This window comes from Megalops cyprinoides, chromosome 5 (assembly GCF_013368585.1).
Source record: "Megalops cyprinoides isolate fMegCyp1 chromosome 5, fMegCyp1.pri, whole genome shotgun sequence".
NCBI classification, from domain to species: Eukaryota; Metazoa; Chordata; class Actinopteri; order Elopiformes; family Megalopidae; genus Megalops; species Megalops cyprinoides.
Window position 1 is genome coordinate 1,387,722 of NC_050587.1, and position 15,968 is coordinate 1,403,689.

Below are 15,968 nucleotides of genomic sequence, written 5' to 3' on the forward strand. Positions count from 1 at the left end.
AGCTGCGCACTTAGGCAAAAGTAGTGCTTTGCCGCTAGTCCCAAACTTAAAAACCTGTGCATAACACACCAACCGTCGTTCAGCTCTTTCATTTCAAACTCATGTTTTGAAAACAAATGCTAGATTTACCGAATGGGTGTGTTTTTCCCACTGTAATTTGAGAAAGTGCTTTAGGACAAAGTGTTTGAGCGAGCTGTACCTGCGCGGAAGGATAACGCCCCTGGACGAGAAGTGGGAATTGCGGAGTTGAACGCAAGAAGTCATTCAGAACTGAGGAGCAGACGCGACAACATCTCGCACACGGAGTTCGCACAGGGACATTGCTCTCACCGCTGAGATTTCGTTGGATCTATTGGTCGCGGATTTTAATTTTGTTTTTGAACTTCTTTTGGAAGAAAAAAAGAAACTTTGGATCTATGCTAACCCTACGTGGAGTTATAAGTCAGCTTTAAAGCATAAGAGAAGGAATGCATCATTTCTTTGTGAAACTAACATTTCTGTTATCAGTGATTGCTTTAACACGAGGTAAGTTACGTGGCTCGCCTAGTCTTTATCTTAGACAGTTAGGGAGTAGAGGTTGACTTATTCTGTAATGTTACTTTTTATCAAATTATTGATCATATATTAAATTAGTGTATGGAAATTTAAATATGCACATATATAAATTCGTATCTATAGAAATGAAGTGATGCTTTATTGACTATTATTTTGACTAACGTGGGGTCTTTCGAAGTACCTTCATAATGACACTTGTTGCGTTTAGCTTTAGCTAGCTAAGGTCACTATTTTGTTAACGCTGTAATATACATTGTATTTGTGTAGCGATTTGTAAATAAACAAGGTGGTTAGATCTAAAACGTTCTCGTTCATTGATAGCAGCGTCAACACCAAAGAAACTGTAGTGATGTTAGGTATTTTGAGCACAGAAGCAGTGGTGATGTTAGGTATGTTCTTTTGAGCGCAGAAACGGTACTAATGTTAACTATGTTCTTGCCATTGCCATGGTTTCGTTTCTCTACATGGTTTCACTTTAACATTTTTCATCCTTTGAAAATATCACCACATATTGTACAGTCTGTTGTAAGTGTAAGTGTTGTAAGTCGCAAAAATACTGTCGTTTTTTGCGTGTTCCTGTTAAGCGGAAAACTAACGTTAACATTGTTATGCTTGAAGTATTTTTGTGTTGTAAGTCTTGTTCGAAGGGTGGCAGTTATTTTCACTATACTCTGATTTAACTTTGAGATATAGTTTTGTTAGCGCATGTTGTAGCTACTGCGCTGGCATTTATGTCTGTTTTAAAGAAGTGTGTCTGTCGGTAGTTTTCTCTGAGCAGCCAGTAAAGTTGTATGTACAGTTGTATGTGTAAATTACGTTCTGAGGTCAGTTCCGTAACATTTGTGAGATCAGTGCGATAACCTGCTGCTAGTCTGGCTGTTGGGGGGGGGGGGGGGGGGCATGCTAGCAGAAGCTTGGGGGGTGAGAGCGGACTGCGCGGGGGGGGGGGGGGGGGGGGGGGTGTATGGAACAAGGCTATTATTCCCTCCTCGCGGTAAACAGTGCAAGAGGAGGGTGTAGGAGGGAGTGGAGGGTGTACAGTGGTGGACTCTGATTTCTTTTGTTCGCACATCTGAGCTTCACAGCTGTTGCGCTCTGCCAGCAAGCTCGTGATCGCAAGCCATGCATTGCGCGCTTAATTCCGACTTCATTAACACGCAAATACAAAGAATCGACAACACCAATAAACCTTGACACTTATACAAATAAAAAACTGACAAGCTGACAAGCACACCCACAAGGTCAGCTTTGATAATTGTAAATTCAGATATATATATATATATATATATATATATATATATGTATATATATGTACAAAAACTATATAAAGCACTGTCACATGTTATGGGTTCTTTACAGACGTCAGGTCTGCATGTGTCTGCTGTTTCTTTAATTTTGTGGTTAAAAATTTTAGTGATATTCTCTTAAACAAAAAACAGAATTTTTTTCATTACTTTACATAGGCTGCTTGGTTTGCTCTGAGCATATTCCTGTAGTGACTGTTTTGTTTTTGCAGGTCTAAGATGCTCCCTGCCCACTGAATCATGCTTGAATGGTGGGAGGTGTGAAGCCTCCCCAGATGGAAATGGAGTGTGCAAGTGAGTATACCATTCTGTTCACTCTCTCAGTAAACGCTGTACTCCCGAGTCAAAGACACAGGGGAAATGGATGTGTTCACAGTGCGTGACATAGGAGCCCAAAACCCTCTGTGCTTGAGCACTACTTGTTGCTGCTCGTAACACGGGGTGTTTGGAAAGGCCAGCTTCACTGGGTGCCCGGGGCCCAGAGAAGCCTCATTCCTGCTTTTGATCTGAGGCCTCACTTGGCAACAGGCGGCATTGCATTTCCTCTTTGCTGCCTTTGTTTTTTTAGAGTTACTCTTGTAGCCTCAGTGTTGTCCCAGCACATACACATTCTTGGAAAGAAAAGGGGGAAAAAAAACTTTTTTTCTAGCAAGTGGGTGAATTGGGCACAGGGGAGATTGCTGGGGACAAAGGCTGCCCCCGCTCTCTGTCATAGCCTGTCACTAATGAATGCAAGACACTTCTCCAGCAGAAGTCCCTGAGACGCACAGAGCTCTAAATCTTGTTTTTCATTTCTTTTATGGGGCGACAGCTGGGGTTCGCCTGAAGCTCAGCAGCTATTGTTCCCCAGTCAGATTAATGCTGTGTGACTAATCGGTGCGGGGCTTCCCAGAATGCACCCCCGCCCTACGCCTACCCTCTGGTTTTGTCCCCTCCGCTTTGAATGGCCATTCTCTCTGTGTGATTTACATTAGAGGGACAGATGGCAGTAAAATGTAATTAGATTGGATGTAATTGTAATTCAAGGGAATTCAGAGGGGGGAAAGAGAGGAAAAATGGAAGCAAGCAAGTGAGACAAGATCAGTATCTGACTGTCAAAACTTCATTCAACATATACAGTTTGGAGCAAATTAGTTGCCTGTTTGTAATCGTTTGCTGACCGTTTGCTGTCCGCACTCCCTGCTTTTATCTTTAAACAAAGGCTGCTGGTGAAGAGGGCAGTCTCAGACTGGATCCCAGCACGCTGGTGTCTTCTTTCTGATTATCCTGTTTGGAGATCTCTGTGGTAAACTGCAGTGGTGGGTTGAAGTGGGCCAGGTTGGTTCTTGGCACTCCTGAGAAGACCCTGAACACAGGGACCCATGCTGGCCCTGGGCCACATCTTAATTCTATTTGGCAGCCATTCTCACCCAGCTACAAAGCTGCCATTGTGCCGCTCCATCCTCAGACTCCTCCAATTAAAAGAGCGAGATGCAGTGAACACTATAAATGAGTCCTGCCCCCATGAACAGGACAGCAGTCGCCATCCTCTTTTTATTAATTACTTCTCTTCAGCAACTGCACTGACCAGCCATCATGTTACACTTTAGGCAATTTCAGGTCAAGACAGAGGTCAGAGTTCAGTTTGGATTTTCTGGGGTCTGTACAAAAACTGTTGATTGACTATTAGATGATGCTATCAGGGAAAAAACAATGTAAGATTATATATTGTATGGCCTTTTGTGGACGCAGAGATCTCTCTGTGGAAGTGTATTCACGCTTTGTCGTAAGCTTTGAGGTATTGGTAGAAATGTGTCCAATTTTGAATCTGTGGGTGGCACAGGGCAAGTTTTTTGTTCCAGTTGTTTTAAGATAGCTACTGCCTGTGGAAACAAGGCCTCTGTGTGGCTAGATAGCGAGGGCCCAGGATGAAGCCTCTCCAGATTGTGTCTGCTGCTGCTTCCCACAGGAAGGGTCTTTTGGATCCCAACAACTCTGTAAACAGGAAGGACTTTAGGAAAAATCTGCCATGTTTTCAGTCCGGGGTGCCTAAAATAGGCTTATTATTTAAAAAGCCCGTTCTGAAATGCTTGAATCCATTTCATCTCATCACAAAGACAAAGCAGAGCTGGCCCTGTGTTTTTTTTTGTTGATTTTCTGCAGGATTTGTTTGTCCCAAATCAGCCCTGTGTCTTAGAAGCCAACCCTGGGCTTCCTCTGAACATGTCCCCTTTGTTTCCCGCTGCAGTGCAAGGCCTTGTCTGAATTAGCCAGTCATGGGGGATGGGGGGCGGGTATTGTGAGAAAACGGGATATGTGTGAAATTGCGGCACAAACTCAGGAAGCTGACGTTAGGAATGTGAGACCCGGTCCCCAAGGGCATTACTGAACTTGAGTGGCTGTAGTGGAAACAAGTGTCTTTCAGAGAGCCAGGTGATCCCAAAGGTCTACCAGAAATTCCCACATACTCCCTACTACCACTATAACAAGCCATAATAATAAAAGGGATGGGGCTCCCATTATCCTGTGTGTATTGATCAGTTTGTGGTTTGTTGCCTCTGTGTGGGGGTGAGGGAACGAGAATCATGGGAGTTTAGCATGTAATGGTATGGGATTCAGTAAAAGGCGGTAATTACATGTGCACACTACAGGCTGCTAAACGTGGCACAGGAGATCACCGAAACCCAAATAAGGTGGCATTCCTCAGAGGTATGTAGCCATGCCAGCAAGGCTGGGCTAACCCTGGGTCCCACACAAAGAACCAGTGGGAACAGAAGCAAGGTTCCATTTACAGGCTTTGTGAAGTGTATCCATTTTCCTGCTCAGTGGGGCCTGTGTGCCTCCTTCTGGACTGGAAAAGAAGTGTACTGACTCATGTCATGCTGTGATAAAGGTATATTAAAGCCTGCTAAAGCACATTAAGAAGTGCTGTCTAACTGCAGGATTGTTTATCCTCAGTTAATAATGTACAATATGTTATATCGTAATTATTGTTCTTACTATAACTAGTCATTTTTGTGTAACATTTCTCATGCCCCAAGATTCTTAGGTTAAGCTTTTTCCCATAACAACCCCTGTACAGGGAACAAAATCTCATTTCAGAGAGATGGGTATTGAGAAAAAAAATGACACGGTCACTGTTGCTGAAGAATAAAACATTTTACACATTCATGTTTTTGAAAACATGGTTTTCAGAAATGCCTTTAGCCTTTTCACCTTTGTGCTTTTCCTGTGTGCACAGCAGTGTGGCTTCCCTCTTTGCTTGTTGGTTTGGGCAGCTTGTGTGAACTCTAAGAGCTGCTTCCTTGAGAGAGGAGGGGGAGTTTTGTCAGCATGTTTGTTTCTGTAAAGATGTTCCTGATCCTGTTAATTTTGGACTCCAATCAAATGGCCTGTTTTCAGTTCCATATCAGGGCCTGTGCATCAAATGAAAGGCTTCCTGTCATGCCCCTGTTCACTCCTGCGGACGGCACCAGTCACATGGTGGAGGAGCAGAATCGCCAACAGTGGAGTTTCCTGGTGTTGTACAGAGAGGAGTCATTCATGCCCACAGTCACAGCATGATCGTTTTGTCAGCTACTGTTGGGGAAGTCACCGTACCACTTGTCTGTGGTTGGAGCTGCACCTCCTTCGCAGTCCCAGCTTGATAGCAATGAAATATTTGGCAGACTGCCGTCATTTGAGTAAAATTTTTATGTCAAATGGAGGGCAGGTTGGAGAGGAGTGCCCTTTGCTTACTGTGCCTTGTTCACATGCCCGGAATACTTCTGTGGGGATGTACATGGTTTTGAAGAGCATTCTGGAAATTACTAGCCTCTTTTGTTTGAATTCAGTTTTAATTCGGGGCGGAGCAAGTCCTTCCTGTTGAATAAGTGTGAGTGAGTTTCGCAGTTTGTTGCCACAACCCTTTCATATTCTGAACAAATTCATCACCACATTGAGATGAGTCCAAAGGCCTTGATTAAGAACTCTGCTTAAACAGCTCAGAAAGCCCGGAAACCATTAAACACTTAAATGTTGGATGGACTTAATTCAGGGTTTTCCATACCATAGAAAGGCTTAGGCACTGCGCCTAAGTGTTTTTGCGGAGCGCCTTAAGCCAAATGAACATAGGCGACATATCAGAATGAATGTAAAAACAACGGTGAGACTTGATCTCAAACGGAAAGGTAAGCTGGCAACAGAAATGACCTGCCAATCAACAATCAATTTCTAACCTAGCAAACTTGCATAGATATTCATGTACTGAATCAAGTTACGTTAGCACAAATGAATATTGGTGATACAGTTTAACTGTCATGTCATATATTTCACTGTGCTCTGATTCAAACATAAGTTTCTCCACCGCTACCTTCTCCAAAGGTACCACAGGGCCATCAAAGCTAGGAAAGTGAAGTGTTCAAAAGAGGGCAGTTGAAATAAATCAAGAAATACTGTCTCCTTTATGTCCTTTGATTTCATTTTCAAAATAATTACATATGTGTTTCAACATGTTTATTCTTGCTATGTGTATAAGTTAAGGTAATCCACATATATTTTCATTACATTTCAAACATGTTATTTGGTGAAATGAATAGAATTTTGACTAAGTACAATAAGTGTTCCCAGCTTTCTTTCACATATATGGTAAGGATAATGGTTGAAAACAATTTTAGCTGTTGGGTCCACGGTTCACAGGTTTCAGTATCTGGTTCTAAGCATATGTGTGTGGTGCAGGTCTGGATATACAGCCATTTGAAGCTGACACTCTTTATTGCACTTATCTCTCTCTCGCTGTCTGAAATAGGCTGCGCTTTTGGTTTTACCACTTCCTTGAATAACAAGCTGTTTCACCTCACATCTGTCTGTTGGCTTCTTATAAAAGCTCTCAGGATTTTTTTCAGTGTGTGTCAAATGGATCACTGTGAGTTCAGTTAGAAACTCTTTGTGAAAAGTGGGTTTACAGAATTTTTTTTTTTTTTTTTTGCAACGCAGCACTATCTGCAGTGAGTGTGAGCCTGATATCAAAGTGACTGCACTTTATGCATTTACCATGAAACTCCTTTTGTTGTTGAAAATTTCTTTTTTTCATTTTTGTTTTCATTTCATGTTTTTGAGCTTTTCTATATTTTTGGTCATGTAAAAACACTGGTTTCAACCCTGAAAGGTTTGAAGTTGTTATACGCTTCATCTTTAGCAGGAGTGTCGGAGTGGCGAGTCATTTAGAGGTCAAGTGTGTCACCCATCGGTTGGGTTTTATGAGGTACGGGAGGGATATGGCAGCCATCCTCTTTCTGTCATGCCATAAATACCTTAAGTATTAGATAGGGGGATCGGAGAAGTGGTTATCTCGGGGCCTGTAAAAAGCAGCCGCATTTCTCCCTGGGCTGGTGCTAACGGAAAGCAGCACAGTATAACTTGCCCGGGCTCCGAATTCCCCCATTGCTGAGGGGCTCGGGGCTGGCCGCCATCAAAGGGCTCGAGCCTCAGACAGGGAGATAAGGGACGCGAGGCTGGAGAGGGTGCTGAAGGTTCACATGTACCAGGAGAGGCTGTCCTGCTTAATCAGACTGGCCTTTCTGACAGTCAGCCGATAGAGTGGATCGCGTGGCCCGCTGTGCCTGTTAGCATAGTGAAATCCAGCTCTGAGAAAGGGGATTTGGGAGTGCTGTTTGTGAAGCTGAGATAGGGGGAGGTCAGTGTCTGCAATGGGGAGGGAGTTAGTGGTGGGGGGGGGGGTTATGCAGGAAAACTCTCACTGATCCATCCTATCAGGTTCACTCACTTTCCCCTCCATCCTGAGGATAGTACACTACCCAGGCGGTACAGTATATCAGGTCTGCTTACAGTAAATGAAGCTCTAGTAACAAGAGAGTCCTGGCTCAGAGATGGCATCCACTTCTGGGCCTTATGAGGTGAGACACCTCTCGGGTGTTGTATTAGCTGGCCCTCTGTCCTGTGGGCAGAAATAAACCAAGCTCCGAAAGCGAAAGGTGTATTACAGCCCCAATCCAGCATTTGGGGCACAGTATACTTGGAGCTGGTCTTAAGCCATCAATAGTCAGAGTGTTGAAGTCTCATCTTGGATTCTCGGTGGCACAGATGGGATCACAAACGTATGGGGAGGAGGGGGGTATAATGAATGGGCTTGCGACAAAGTGTTAATTCAGGGGAGTGTGCGGCCGCTGCTCCACACTGGGGCTGTGTGAGGGCTCGTGGTATTCAATGCAGCCACTGTTCGCCACAGGCGTTTCGGGTTCCTGTTGGCTCCCCTTTCATTCAGACACAGGAAGAGTCTTCTCGGAGCTGGGGAAGAATAGGTGCTGTCTCTTCATCGCATCGCCGCTAGGACTGATGCACCTTTCTGCAGCCTGGGAGATCAGGTTTTTCCTGGCCCGAGCTTCAGAGGACGTCGCCATAGATCTGATGGAGCGAGGAGGTCTCGCAGCCAACTGAAGTCCGACAAAAAAGCCATCCTTCATTTCCTAATCGTAGAAACATGATCTCCTTCCTCACAATGCCACCCACTGTCGACCCTTCAACGGGTTTTTATGTGGAATAACTTCCACCAGTTTGAGCTTTGCCTGAAGTGTGAAGACAGAGCAGACTTGGCAGTGACACTGCGCGCCGCTAGACAAGGGAAGGAGTGCTTAACATTAAACATTCAACATTCGTCTTTCTTTTTTTTCTGTCTGCCATGTTTGCTTCTAGAGCTGAACCATCTTTTCATAGGTACTCATCAGCAAACAGGCAAGCAGGTGATGCAGTCTGGGATGTGGCTGCAGCCTCCGAACATAATACCTATTTATTTCTGTGGCAGGTGCTGTATATAAAATGCCCTGCTTTCAAGAAGGGGTAAGAAGACCCCTCTTTTTGTCATAGTCAAACATGGCTTTTAACAGCACTGCTATGTATAAACACTTAACTGGAAAAACAGTTGGAGTTTGAAAACTCCACTAGAGGCATTTGCTGGAGGGGAAAAATGTCCCCCTCCTTTGATTTTGCCTTTGTTGCAGGCAGCCTGAAACCAGCATACCCTTAACCCCTTTAAAAGGCTTTAGGTGACACTATTCATTAACAGCCAGTGCCATTAGTCCCTCCTCCCCTGCACCATTCCCAGGAGAGGAGCTCTTTCCCATGGTCTCTGTGGGTCATATAGATAAATAAACACAGACCTAATTGACTGTAACAGATGTGGGCTTGGATTGTCAGGACTTGAGTAATGATTAGAGAGGCAGAAGAGTTTACCGGGGCTCTAATGAAGAGATCAGACGAAAGAGAGGTTTTATTAACTCAGGCTCTAAACCGCAGGAAATGAGGAGTGGGAGGCCGCTGCAGATCCAAACCTCTGCTGCTGTTTTTGGCTTTAAAAACTCCTCAGAGGATGTCAAGTGAAGCCTCAATAATTTATCCTCTCTGTTATAAAAATTATGATCATGCTATGAGTTTGGATTGTGCACACCCTGACTGAATCTTTTAATCTGGGAGTGGGGGCTTTTCTGATGGATGAGTCCACAGATTGTGACATTGTTCAGCCAGCAGCATCTGCTGGCTACCCTTTCTTTGTCCCACAGCACGTGTGCTGCACTCTCCATATTGCCCAGCCATCAAAGATGTTTCCAGAGCTTTTCGGCACACAGTCTGCAGATTTCACTTTTTTTGTCCATCAGCCTTTTTTGTGCGTGTCCCCAAAGTGGCAGATGGCAGATTGGCTCAATAGGGGGTAAACTCCCAAGCAACAAATGGGCCAAGGTTAGAGGTCAGGAAAACATCTGCTCCTGCCCCAGGGGGAAGTCACTTCACTGAGAGAAACCTGTTGCTAAGGGCCAAGGAGCCCAAGCACAGAGGACAAAGGGATCCTTGGCAGGAACAATGGCATAGGGATAGATTACAGTATCATCCCAACAACAGAAATCGCTCAATACTTTTAGCCTCTTTGTGAGACCTCCATAAGAGCCTTTTATCTGGTCATGGAACACCAAACAAATGGTGGTATTTGCACAGCTTCAAACTTTCTGTCTTTAACTTTTTTTGTTGGACTTTGTTTTCCCAGCTTGAATGTTTACCTGCTGCAGTTCCAGCCGCTTGATTTGAGATGATGAGGGAGGTTTGCTTGCTTCTGGCATCTGTGGCTAGATTTTTAGATGAACTATATAGGAGAGCAGGGACAAAAGAGCACTCTTGGAGTTTCTGGGACAGAATAGCGGGTGGAAAAAGCAGGGTGTTTCCTTTCCCCCGTTGACTGGAGGTAAGGCAGCGTGTGGCTCTTACGCATAGCGCACTCACCCTGTGCTGATGGTGTATTTGACAGCCTCTTGCCAAGTCAAACAGTGGCAAACTGGCGGCATTCTTGGGCCGGGGGGGGGGGGGGGGGGTTGTGTTTTTCTTTTGTGTCCCTGCAAGAAGTGGAACTTTGAGTTTGGTGGTGAGAGGAGTATATGGGGAGGGGGGAGGGGGGGGGTGAGGGGGTTTGAACATTTCAAAGCAGACGGGTTTTTCACAGGGTCCTGCGAAGTGCGGTTGCCAGGGTCGTCCGCTGAGGCGCACTGTCGCGGGACACAGGGGCAGATCTGGACATCAGAGTAAATGCCAACATTCCTCACTAACCAGAGCCCGCCCTACCCTGCCCCCCTTGACCAGAGAGTAAACCATAAACCAGCACTCCAATTTCCGCTTTGTTCACAAGGGCTTTGTTTGGCTGTTATTGTGCATTTTGGTGGTGCATGCTAACATTTCTTCTTTAGAACTCCCACTAAACTTGTTTTTCAAAACTTCTCCATGGTGTGAGTAAGCCCCCACTTCTGGGGTGGGGCAGCACAGGGGCAGCATGTTGAAATTCAGATTTTGTAGCGCCATGCTCTCACGCAAGTGTGAAGTCTGGGAAAGGAGCTGAAAAAGTTGCACCGCAAAGAGAAAAAGAGGAGAGGGAGGGAGGCTGAGGGGAGAGGCATTGCGTGAAAGGGCTGGGAGGCAGCGGGGAGAGGACGGAGGGAGTGAAAGGACAGAAAGAAAGAAAGGGAACAGAGGGCAGTGGGGAGAGAGGGGAGGCTTAACAGCTGAATGCACACTCTCCCAGTGTGGAGGCGCCGGTTCTGGTCAGCCCTGAATGACGGGGGAACAATGGGTCCACTCATCCCACCGCCCGCTCCTGCCCCGCAGCGGGGCGGCCATTCAGCCACCCGCGGCCCCCAGCCCCTCTTGTCTCCTGGGGACAGGGGAGGGGCGTGGGGGGAGGCACACGGTGGCCAGCAGCTGCTGTCCCCTCATTAACATGCGCACCTGCCCCTGTGGTGTTTCTGGGAGGCCAACAGATGCCCAACTCTATTATCCCCCAACACCCCCCCCGGTTTGCTCTCTTCAACCCACTCCCACCATTTTTAACCACTTGCTTCAGATTAGGGGTGCAACAGATCACAAAACTCACGGTTCGGATCGGATCATTTTCCGGATCAGCAAAAAAAAAAAAAAAGGGGGGGGGGGGCAAATATAACTTTGTTTTCCATTTTTTAGGCCTATTTAACACTTAAAGCAAGGAACTTTTGCCCATGGTCTTAAATGAAAACAACATTCAAGATGTCCAATGTTTAAATAAAATCTTAAAATATTCAATATTCAATTGTTAAATTCAAATGCAATATGAGCGCTTGTTGTGCTGTTCTTCGGCTGTGTCCGAAATCGCTCCCTATTCACCATATAGTTTAGATATATATACATTTTACACTTGAACGTTGGACTTAGCCTACCTGCCAGCTAGCTAGCTAACGTTAGTTTCAACTAATTTTAACAGATGAACCTGGATGCTAGTTCTTTCATTAAGTTGGATAGTGATAGCTAGATAGGTATTGGTATTATGTATTATGCACTTTTGTATGTCGTTTTGGATAAAAGTAGGGCTGTGTGATATGACCAAAATTTCATATCCCGATATAGGTCATTTCATATCCCGATAACGATACATATCACGATATAGCACATTTTCTGTAAATTCAATGAATAAATTGAGTGATGGAAATTGATGGATAAATTGAATGAATAAAAAAGTTTATATAAAACGACCACTTGGAAAGGCCTATTTCTTACTACATTTTGAAATATATACTCGACAGATAAAAGGTACTTACTAATATTTGATTATTTTTCTCCTTTTATTTAGAACCTTTGTACAAATTTTCAATTAACCCTTTCGCACGTAGGTGCGATTAGATTGGAAAAATTATAGCTAATTTTAGCTTTGATGAAACAGCAATTTAACATTAAAAAATATAGTTAATGCTAACTGAAAACTATGAGAAGCTTAATAACACTAATGAAACCATAACGAACCATGTAAGGTAACACGAGAGCTACATAGCTTAAAAACAAGTTACGTGTTAAAGGGTTAAGCAAACAAAATATAAAATATCAATGTGTAAAATATAAAAAGGTAAATAGAAAACACTTCTCAACTATAGTTCTGTGTCACGTTCACTTTCCTGCCTGCATCCGTGCAGTGTGGAAGAACGCAAAGCGTCGTTCAAATGACGAAAAGTATTGCGTAAAGTGTGTGATTTGTGACACAACGAAATAAACGATAGAGCATAATATGAAACGATAGACGTTTTTCTATCATCACACGATATATATCGTGTGACTGTGAATAGTGAGTGAACAAGTGAGTGATTTTTGGATGCAGCCTTTGTCTTTGCAACGCTTCTGCCTAAGTTTGCTGGTTTTTACAATGCTGCTTGTATCTTTTAACTTTTCATCTTTGCAACACTGCATCGAGGTTTAGGGAATTATTACTTTAAAAACACAGCGGCAGTAAAACTGTATCTCACACTATTAATAAGCTGCGTTTTAACCGAACGCGAATCGCTTTCCTCGCGCGGGTTTGATCGCTTGCCTGAAAAATGAACAAGCGAATTTCAGGCCACGTCACAGCAAGTATTTTTGATTGCCAACGCTGCTAGCAAGTTGCTGAAGAGAGGGGGCGTGGCTTCTAGCCCTACTTGAATGTGATTGGCTTTCGGCAGGTGAAATTTTTGCATGAGTTGAACATTTTTTAACTCAAGCAAACCGTTGCAAACACTCATTTCGCATCGCTCGCAGTTTCGCCGCGATTAACTCCGCTCACTCGCCTCCTGCCATTGGCTTTTCATGCGTTCACGTCGCTCGTAAATTTTGCTTCTTGTCGGTTAAAACACAGCTTTATGGTGAAATTTTGCAATTAATCCGTGGTTCACATGCGTGCCGAACTGTGGGGGGTGATCCGTACGGATCACAGATCAACTACGATCCATTACACCACTACTTCATGTTCAGGAATCAATATATATTCAAACTCTAAACAGGCTTTTGACTTTCATTTTTACAGAATTTTTGGTAGCTGTCTCACAAATACAGAGGGTATTTTTCAACTTCCTCAGATAAATGAGAGAGGATTTCAGTGTTCGTTAAGGTTTGGCCATCATCTTAATGTTAAGGGAGGCTGTCAGTGTGCCTGATGAAGTCTGGGGGGGGGGTGTGTTGGAATCGGCATGTGCTGAGAAGGCATGCATGCTCTCTGTCCCTGGATGCACAGTTTGGCCCAGGCTCCTGTTGCTCCCCTGTCTGATTGTGAGATGTGGGGGCTGTGTATTTTGGAGTGAAGGGGCCTGAATGTGGCGCACTCCATCTTAGCCGAGGGGGGCTGCTCCATGCTCCCCTTGAGAGACATGCCACGATGGGAGCGGACAGCGTGGGGAAAGGTAGATGAGAAAGGGTGGTGTGCAGAGCTTTCCCAAAATGTGTTATTGTGGAGCCCAGGCATCCAGGGGGATGTTTTCTTTCCCTGGAAAAAGTTTTTAGGCACTGTAATCCCAGGAGACACCCTGTAAAAACAGTACCCCACCCCGCCTCGTTCTCCCCCAGAGGGCCTCTGCGGTCCCTGCTCAGGGGGAAAGCGTAGGGACATTTGGTCTCCCTCCAGGATCTTCAGCTTTTCAGGCCATTTGGTGCTCTTTTGGTATTGTCATGGAGAGAAAAATAGCATCTCTGTATCACCAGGGGAAATTGCAGGGTCTTATTCTTAAGCTGTTTCATGATAAACCTGGTTATGGAATCTATGGCTCTCCTCACAAAGTTGGAAGGCCAGTCTTTTGTCTGTCCCCCTGAGTTCTGATTGATGCAGGAGAGGGCTGCTCCACTAAGAGAACACAAGGTATTGAGGTGGAGAGTACAGCTTTGAAGTCTGATAATGCGTGCTCCAAGTTCAAAGGCTCTTGGATAGACAGTACTTTGTCTTTTGACAGAATGAGTGTAGAAGAAAAGACCGAAGCGAGCAATTTCACCGTAACAGCTGCTGACATGCACTTGTCTGCTTCCTTTTTCTTTCTCTTCTTCCCCATTTGAAACCAGCTTACGATTGTTTAAAGCAATCTGGAGTTTTTTGTTGTGAATTTGGAGATATTGTATGAATGTCCTCTACAGTATGCTGGCCTGTTTGAAGTCAGCCAGGCCAGGATGTGTTTGGTTGTTTGAAGGCTGACTGACCCCATGCTGATCCCGGGGACAGTTTGTAACTTTGACAACTGTCTTATACTTTTGTTTAAAACACTGCTCCTTTTGTCTCGGGCCTTTGTGCTGAAGGGACACATTAGCAAGCGTTTGCCACTGCTGGTCAGCACTGTGAGTATGTGTGTGTCTGTGTATGTGTAACTGTGTGTTCGCATGTGTATGTATGAGCTGGGAGATGCATTGTCATAAAACAGTTGGCTGGTCATCCTTGACCCTGGTGGAAATGATTTAATGTTTACTGCTAGGGGTCACTTAATGGATTCCTCAGGGCAGTGGTTTGACAAGTGATGGTAAAAGGAGATTGGGACACCTCATTCATTGTGGCTTTATTGACCTGCCCCCACAGGTGTCCTGACGAGTTTTCAGGGGACCGGTGCCAGATTGCGGGTGACCCCTGCCACCCGTCCAAATGCCGGAATGGAGGGACGTGCCACGTGGTCATGCGCAATGGCAAGAAGGACTTCACCTGCGCATGCCGTCTCGGCTTCTCTGACCGCCTGTGCCTGACACCCACCAACCACGTGTGCCTGAGCTCCCCCTGCAGGAATGGAGGAACGTGCAACCTGGTCAGCGTGACGGAGTACAAGTGCAGCTGCCCCCCGGGCTGGTCAGGTATGGACATGCTCACTGGCATAAATATCGACGGTGCAACCATTGCAGAGCACCGGGGCCCAGAAGCTGTCAGGGACCCATGTAGGAAGGCAATTTTTTACTGCTTTACTGTTGTGGGTGGGCCCTCTTGTGCATGGATCGTTTCATGCAGTCTTCAAAGTAACCATTCAACGATATCACTAAAATTACTTGTAATTGTGATAGCTATATATACCACCTTCCCACCTTGCGTATAACACTTACGGTTGTGAGTCATAGACTATTTTTATGTATTTTTATTCATCCTTATTGAAATGTTCCAAAACTGCATGTTTTATTAACCCTTTTGCACATAACTTTTTATGCTATGTAGCGCGCATGTTACGTTACATGGTTTGTTATGTTTTCATTAGCGTTATTAAGCTTCTCATAGTGCTGTTTCCTCAAAACTAAAATTAGGTTTAATTTTTCAATCTAGTGTTCTAATCTCACTGGTTTTAGCATACGTGCTAAATGGCAAATCACACCGGTGTGACCATTCACGTGAAAGGGTTAAAAATAAATATTATTTTTACCCACTACTTATTTAATTTAATTGTCTGGAGTGGTTGTGTGTGTGTGTGTGTGTGTGTGTCCCTGCGTGTGTGTGCACATGAGCGTGTGCTTGTGTTTGGGAAGGGGGACGGGGGGATGGGGGAACGGGGGGGAGAGAAAGGGGTATACAAGAAAAAATATTTGCACCGGGGCCAATCACAATTATGTTATGCTATAGGGCACGCTGTAGTAACTGTAATCATGTCAGCGTGGTCACCGCATACACCATAGCCACGGCAGCTATGGTACTCATGACTCAAGCTGTTGATCTAAGTACCACATGAGAAACTGCTATTTGCTGCTTGAGCAAGGTACTGGTGGAGTCCTGTATTGCCTTGGTCACAATTTAAGGTCCAAATGGATCATCTCAATCAGTAGAAGATACAGAAACAGTCACTTGCTGTGTATATTGGTGAGGCAAATAAATACAAG

At 44.8% G+C, this 15,968-nt stretch overlaps 1 protein-coding gene across 1 annotated transcript in view; it reads left to right on the forward strand.

The window, feature by feature from the left end:
* The first annotated feature begins 286 nt into the window (after positions 1–286).
* Positions 287–15,968, forward strand: part of notch1a (notch receptor 1a) — a 37,947-nt gene continuing 22,265 nt past the window's right edge. The window contains exons 1-3 of the mRNA XM_036528210.1: positions 287–525; positions 2,072–2,153; positions 14,698–14,963. Coding sequence (XP_036384103.1) covers positions 468–525; positions 2,072–2,153; positions 14,698–14,963 — 406 coding nt within the window. The 5' untranslated portion in view covers positions 287–467. The remainder of the gene's footprint in view (positions 526–2,071; positions 2,154–14,697; positions 14,964–15,968) is intronic.